The sequence below is a fragment of the Entelurus aequoreus genome, linkage group LG12 (genome assembly GCF_033978785.1).
Source record: "Entelurus aequoreus isolate RoL-2023_Sb linkage group LG12, RoL_Eaeq_v1.1, whole genome shotgun sequence".
NCBI classification, from domain to species: domain Eukaryota; kingdom Metazoa; phylum Chordata; class Actinopteri; order Syngnathiformes; family Syngnathidae; genus Entelurus; species Entelurus aequoreus.
Window position 1 is genome coordinate 20,581,439 of NC_084742.1, and position 8,079 is coordinate 20,589,517.

At 38.5% G+C, this 8,079-nt stretch overlaps 1 protein-coding gene across 2 annotated transcripts; it reads right to left on the reverse strand.

The window, feature by feature from the left end:
- Positions 1-2,677: 2,677 nt before the first annotated feature.
- Positions 2,678-8,079, reverse strand: LOC133662730 (uncharacterized). 2 transcript variants are annotated; one of them, XM_062066856.1, is made up of 3 exons: positions 7,792-8,078; positions 7,636-7,706; positions 2,689-4,878 (listed from the first exon to the last, which is right to left on the reverse strand). In XM_062066856.1, the coding sequence occupies exons 1-3, from the start codon at positions 7,806-7,808 to the stop codon at positions 3,134-3,136; spliced, it is 1,833 nt and encodes a 610-aa protein (XP_061922840.1). In that variant the 5' UTR covers positions 7,809-8,078; the 3' UTR covers positions 2,689-3,133. The 2 variants fall into 2 exon arrangements, with proteins under 2 accessions (XP_061922841.1, XP_061922840.1); XM_062066857.1 differs by lacking the exon at positions 7,636-7,706 and having other exon boundaries at positions 2,678-4,878; positions 7,792-8,079.

Here is an 8,079-nt window from a genome sequence, read left to right on the forward strand (position 1 = left end):
TTCACCAAGTACCACCTCAGAAAAAAACGTGGCTGTCCAAGTGGCACCATTATGACCAACAGCATAGTTGGCCTAATTATTCATTAAAAACAAGGCAGAGGTTTTATTTAACAAGTATAATTAATATTATTGGCCACTGTAACATTAAACAGTTTGAATAGTAACACTGTATTTGGATATAGTAAAAACCCAACAACTGTACTTTAATCAAGGGATTATTTGGCGTACCACTAGATGGAGCCCATGTACTGTGGTACACGTACCACAGTTTTAGAATCCCTGCTCTATACCAAATTCAACTTTCAGTGTACATGAGATGTGTGTCATCCCCTAATATGAGTTTTAGTCAGTCAATCAATCAATCAATCAATCAATCAATCAATCAATCAATCAAAGTTTAATTATATAGCCCTTTATCACAAATGTCTCAAAGGGCTGCACAAGCCACAACGACATCCTCTGCTCAGATCCCACATCAGGGCAAGAAAAAACTCAACCCAATGGGGAGACACCCCCCGCCTCCCCTCTGGTGACCGGTGCAATGAATGCCGAGTCGATACGGTTAATAACATGAGAGTCCAGTCCAGCAGGGGATCCTCTTGCATGTAGACAAGTCAGCAGCGCAGAGACGTCACCAACTGATGCACAGAGCAGTGGTCCACCCCGGGTCCCAACTTGGAACAGCTAGCATATCCTCCATGGAAACTGATCTGATAACTTCTCCACGCAGGAAAAGAGAGACGGCAGATCAACTGGTCTAAAAAGGGGCCTATTTAAAGGCAAGGGTGTATAAATGAGTTTTAAGATTAGACTCAAATGTTTTTACAGAAGTAGCAGTTACGTGCAATGAGGTCCAAAAGGGAAACTTAAACAAAACTTTCTCTTCTGCTGCTACAGATAGATTTACCATGACACTCCATCCTTTAAAATGGTGGTGCTGTGCATGAATGCTAAAAGGTGAGCTTTGATGACACTTTGACATCTGTGTTGAGTGAACTGTTCCTTGCTCAGTTTGCAGCTATTCAGATGTAACGAACCATTTTGTATTTCTGATAGGGGAGTAGGTAGTTGGGCACACCGATTACATTTACGATACCATTATCTGGAAAACGGGGTTGGTTGTCATAATTTTTAATCGACACTATAGTGTGATTTGTACATCATAAAACATCTTTAAATATTAATTCCCATAACTGAAGCCGAAAGGGGAAACTGGACTTGGTTTGGAATTTTGCCTATCGTTCACAATCATTATGAAAGACATGACAACGGATGTATTTTTTAATGCATTCTAACGTGTAAATAAACGTAAATAAAAGTCTGTTTACAGCAGAGCCAGCGGGAGGTCCTCTATTCTGCCTATAAAACCCCAAAAAAGCATCCAAAAAACGCCAAAAATACTCCATTTACATTTCCTGACTTGAATATTAACCAAGTATTGGTGATACTATTATAAGCGCCAACGCAGACGAACCATTTGGCGTCGTGATCACAAGCTTATGTGGCTATGTCGACATGATCGACTGATCAGCTGCTTCCTCATTTCCTTGCTCGTCAAACTTTATTGTAGATCATAAATCATGCCTCTCACTTGGAAAGTAGAAGAACGAGGACGTATTTCGACTAGTTGGTACACGTTGACAGCCAACTTTGACCCGGAAATGTCGAGAACGACACAAAAAGACGTTTAGTTTCACCCCCCTTTTCTTTGTGCGGATTATCAGTTATTCTTTATCTAAAAGGGAATATATGAAAATCCTAGTAGTCAGCATCCTAATGACAGCAGACATTGTACAGTAAGTGATGTTTTATTATGTTTGTTGGCTCTCATGAAGTCTGCAGGGAGCAGTAATCAGTTATGTTGTTAAAACAAAAGTGAACGTTGTGATACGTTTTTTAAATTAATGCGCCGTGCGTGCTTAAAACGATCAAAATACGTAAACATTACATGTGTTTATAAATGTGCCTGTTGTTACATTATATACTGTACATATTTACATAAACCTTAATGGAGGTGTTTGGATGTTTTTTAAGGGCTTTATAGGCAGAATAGTGCAGCTTCCAAAGGCTCAATTAGCCTTAATAAGGATATATTTATTTATTTATAGGCCACGTTTTTCAACCAATTTTGCTTAATTTTACACACGTGTTTGTCACTTCCCTGAAAATGCCAACTTGCCGATTTGACCTAACATCCTAAAATTACAGTGCAGTGTTAAACAAAGCACATTTGAAGTGAATTAAAGTTAAAAGTTCAAGTACCAATGATTGTCACACACACACACACTATGTGTGGCAAAATTATTCTCTGCATTGGACCCATCACCCTTGATCACCCCCTGGGAGTCCAACATATGAAGTTTTAGTTAGTCAGTTTCAGTTTATTTCGAACATGCATACAATTGTAATAAAATGCATCACATATTCCCAGTTGTTTCATTACAGCACGTCCGAAAAGGAATAGGAAGAAGCAGAGCTTATTTAATCCTACCCCTTTTTAATGTCATAGTAGTTTTATCCCATTTTTTTGTTCTGTTTGTAACAGAACAGTGAATAAATAAATGAATATACGATAAATAAACAAATATTAAATACATAAATATTAGACATATAAACCTATATATACAATAATTAAAGCTCTCAAAAATAAATAGTTAAGTAATTTATGGTTCATACAGAAGATCTATGAGATTATCTCTTTTTTTTTCAAAAGGTTCGATATGTTTATAATTTTTCCTCTTTGTAGACACTTGTAGTTTGATCAATTTCTAGAACTGAATCATTTTAGTGCTTCGATTTCCTTACTTAATCCATTTCATATTTTAATTCCACATACGGATATGTTAAAGGTCTTTAGTATTTTACATACATGCAAATTATTTAAATTTCATTTTACTATTAGGTTACATTTCTCTTTTGTTGAGAATAATTGTAAATTTTTGGGTAGCAGTTTATAGTTTGCTTTGTTCATAATTTTAGCTGATTGCAAATGCACCAATTTCAATATTTCGTAATTGTAATATCACTGACGACAGTTGGGGTGCATGTTATCATTCCTGGTGTATTCATATTATGAAACATGTGGAATCAAATTTTATTACACATCCACACATGTTCTCCATCTTTTATTGGTTCATTCTTCCTGCTTTGCATCCAGGTTATTAATTGATTTGAAGGACGTGTTAATTGTTGAAATTTGGAGGTAATGTAGTTCCAATAAATCTTCCTCCAGAGCCTCACTCTCAGTCTCCAAACTATCAGCCATGTCCAACAGCTCAGTGTCATTAAACATCTGCCATGTTGTAGTGTTGCTCTCACTCTGCATGGTTGGACCACGTGCGTCCCAACTTGTGTTGTCTCTGCCCTGCATCAACTCCTCCAAGCTGTTTGGAAAAGATGCCGTGCCAGGCGTCTGTGTTGTTGATGTGAAGCTTTCCAATGTGACATTCCTACTTGCTGGTTTCTTGGGCCGCCTGACTATGGGCCAGTTCTCAAAAGCAGGCATTTTGAAATGTTTGAATTTGGTGTCGTTTGCATGGACGCGTACGCCTCTCACTGTACTGCTGGTGAAAGTGCTGAGGAGCCTGGCTCTCCTCTCAGCAAGCTTCCTTGATGTGCCATTAGGCCTCAATCCTGCTCCCTTTTCAGTGATTTTGGCGCCGCCCACTGGCCTGAGAGAAGCTGATGAGACCACAAAGCCGAGTGATGGGGGTGAAAACGCTGCTCTTTGCTTTTCATTTTGCATTTCTTTGCTGTTGGACTCATTTTGCGCCTGGTTTGGAATTGTGCTCGCACTAAGATGTCTCAGCTGAGAGGGTTCCAAACCTTCAAAAATCTGTTGGACGACAGACTTGTTCGATGATGATAATTTGGTGACCTCTGCTGGTTTTAAAGTGCTAAAGGGTGAAAAGCCCAAGGTTTGATTCTCTTTGTAGCCCCTGAGCAGACTGAGATCCAGGATTCTGGCTTGCTGGGACACAGTTGAGGTGTTCTGCCGGCCGGACGGAAAGGCTCTTCTTTGGCTGAAACTGTATTTTGATGACAACGAGGGATAAACGTTGGTTATTTTGAATGTATGGCCTTTGTTTGCTGGAGAGAAGCCAGGAAAGGCCATAGAGGATGCCCAGTTAGCATGTTTAAAAACCCATTTATTTTCTGCAGATACAGGCCTTCTGGTGGTCATAGCATCTGACTTGAATGATTTTTTACTGCTTGAGTGAAAATGTGCAACAGGGGGCAGTAAGCTTCCTAACGATGCGCCTTTGACACCTCCAGAGATGGCAGCTAAAAGTGACAAATGTTCTTCTTCACTGTCTGATTGCACTAAATAAGGACTGTACTCTTTAACTTCTTCATCTTGCGGTCTATATGCTGGATCATCTTGTGCACTAATTGCAACTAAAGGTGGCTGTGAGTCTTTGAAGAGAAACGACTGGAACTTATTTGGTCTCCAACTGGCATCTCTCTCACTGGGTGAGAGCTCCTCGGTGTCCTTGTGACCTCCGTGACGCCCTGCCGGAGTTGACAGCAAAGCACTCATATAGCGTCCAGATGATGTTTTCCATGTGGTTCTACCTCCTCTGCTCGTGTCCACTCTGGAAGCATCTTCAAATGCATCTTCTGTCGGGTTCCTGGAGCTCTGATGTGACGAATGACCAGCTATGAAAGGAGCTGGTCTCCTGATGAAGGCTGGGTACATACTTTTGCTTTGTCCTCTGTGCTGAGGGTGACTGGGCAGAAGGTGGTTTGAGGATCCTGACATGTCTGCTTTGGAATCTGCACTCAAAGCTCCCTGGCTTGATTGACGTCCAGAAGAGGGCGACAGATACGCAGAATACAATGACCTCTTCACTCCTCGGACTCTCACTGCAGGACTGGCTGCAAGAAAATGAGCTTAACTGATTATTTTTATTTTTTATTTTTGAAGATGCAAAATAATTGTCAGGCCGGAAAATTATGGGTTGGATGTAGTTATATATTTACAATTATTACATGCAACTGCTGCAGAGGGCACATGATGGACTTGTGTGCTAATTTAATTTAAGTCTTCTCCCATTATTCTATCTCATTATACAGCCGTCCCTCGCCACATTCTTTTTGGAGGTATATTTTTTAAGCATATTCAACAATTTTTTTGTCCTAAATTGAGCATTTTCAAGCATAAAAATGCACTGTGAAACTTTAACAGGATCTTACAGTATTTGACCATATTTTTTCCACAGTAAAATACTGTAATCAAAATTTGACATAACATTAGAACAAATTACTGTAAAAATTACGCTATCCTTATATTTCACCGCAATTAACTTTTACTTTACAGTACTGTGATCATTATCCTTTGTAAATCACAACAAATTACTGTAAATTCAAACTCTTATGGGGGTCCCGAGACTACATTGCACACTCGTAGAGTAGGTGGCGGTATGCTGTTAAACCAAAAGCAAATAACCCCCCTAAAAAATCACTGCACCTAGTTTTTAATTTTATTTTAATTAACTGTATACAATTACAATTGTGAAGTTAGAGCATTTAGTTGTAGCTTTATTGTAATTAAATAAAAAGCCACAGCTCTGCAATTACTGTAAAGATAATTCGAGTATATTACTGTAAATGTTACTGTTAAAGTAATATAATTAGTAGCCAGTAACGTTTTGGGAATTTACAATGAAAATGTTTCACAATGTGGCTAAATAATCTAAAAATATCAATATTACACTAGTATTGGCCACAAAAAAACACCAATCAATGAGCAGTGTTCAGCGCTGATTGTCTCGGCCTCAGACAGCATTAGTATATTGGATTAAGAGAGTGTGAAAGTGACTAAAGTGTGTTATTTTAAGTCTAGAGAGCTCTCATGGTGTTGAAAAACGTATTTAGAAGGTCGTAAACAGGTTTTTTATGCTTCATGAAAATATTTGATTTATAATGAATAATTCCTACTTTGTGGAAATTCATTTATCACAGTGATGTCTGGAATCAATTAACTGCGATGAATAAGGGATTATTATGAGATGGTAATTTATTATTTTTCCTTTAATATAGCACAAGCTACAGTAGGAAAGGTATTCCTACGGCCCCATTCCTATGTGGATCTCACGTGAGAGGAAGGACAGGTGTGGGGTTTGGGGAAAATGCAGTCTGATAAAATTGATGAAAAGCGCCACTCTAACTAGCAACTGACCCTGTGGTCAAAGTTGGAATAGCTGCAAAACACAATTTAAGATATTCAACACTGTACTGCCATCTGGCGGCTAAAGTAGATAGCGCACCACCCCCAATTCGTCACGTTTCATGTGTCAGACAAACTTTGACAGATGGGGCCATATAAATTCCCTTCCTACTGTACTCTACTCCAATTACTAAGTTCGGGATACACTGTGAAATTTCAGCTTAAACCTAATATTTGTAGGTGAACTTAAGTTGGCCTTCTCTAAACTTTTGAATGTCCAATATTCAATGTTTCAAAAATGTATGCACATCTTTCTGTTCTTTAACAAGGAGCTAAACAGGCGTGTGGGCCATAAATGGACCAATATATGTCCTGCTTCAATTAGATTATGTATTTAAACAGTCCTCTAACCATTGTTGGGCTGCCAAAAAATATCAGTTTCACAGCTGTGCTCTGGTACACAGATGTAATACACTTTTCCATCACTTGTGGCAGTAAGGACAATATCAAACTAACACATGAAGTCTGGAGCTAAAGTCATAGAGAAGTTTCTTCAGCACAAATATGACTAAAGTGGTGAAGCTGTATTTTCATTTGCACTTTAATCTTATTAACAGTTTAGTTAGGATACATTATTATCATGTTGTAACAATTTAGTTAGAATGTAGTTAATTTAGTGCTGTGTAATTGTATGTACATTTATTTTTTATCAGTTTCATGAGTACCTTCTCTTGCAGTATATTTGATTAGTATTTATTTTTGTAATCAGCTTGACATAAGCCTCCATAATGTTTGTGATTAATACATGCGTTTATATCATTTGACAAGGTGTATACTGTTAAACTATAAGTAGGTTAAATATAATTATTGAATACAATTAAAATCAAAAGTAAGATTACGAATTCAGTGTTAATATTTGTGTGGCAGCTCTGTAGTAAGAAAAAATAAAAATAAAATTGGGCCCTGAGGTCAAAAAGGTTAGTACCCCTGCTCTGGTCCTTGCTGTTCACATTTTGACTTCCTGAGACAAAAACAACATAACTGACCAACACTACCTTGCCATTGTGTGTTTGTGAGGCTTCAAACAAGCCACTGAGCTCAGAGTGTCGCAGCTTGACGTCAGCAGGTTCCAACAGAGATACAGATGAATAACCAGTGTGACAAAAAAAATTTCTTTTAGATTGTTGGATCACACACCTGTTGTGAGTTTTGCTGTCCAGCTCCTTGTTATATAACAGTACTTAAGTTGTGCAAAAAGTAGTGAAACGATCAACAGTTGGACATTTGCATTCACAAGTTTAGCTGGGTTTCTAAGCTATCAATCAATTGCTAGACCTTAACTCATCCTTAAAAAATGCTGGTGAAACTCGGAAATGTAACGTGTTAAGCATGTCTGAAACAAAATGATCATGACAGTTGAAGAGCTCTGTGTGGAGCTACCGGATTGTGGCCTGTTTTGGGCTCACCTCTTGCAGGAGGAGAACACATGATCAATGACATGACAGCTGCACAGACCAGCACAACGACAAACAGCAGTCTGCAGATGGTGACATATAAAACACTGGAGTATTGCTGCCACTGGTGATAATAATAGAATTGCACCAACCCCCTTTCAAATTTACCTGGTGACATGTAGCATGATGAACAACTTCCTCTGTGGTTTCTGCTGCAGTTATTTTACCTGTCAAGCAAACAAGGAGTGTCGCTGCTCTGGTGCCGATCAGGAGTCTGATTGGAGGCAATGCTTTTCACCTGGCCTTCTTTCTGGAGTAGCTTTGCCTCTGCTGTCAGTTAAGGTATGCTGATCTGATACATCTAGTTCTAGATATATTATTATTGGAAATACAGATTTTTAAATACAGGCTAAATCAGTTTAACTTGGATTTTGTGGAAAAAATATCATCTGTGGT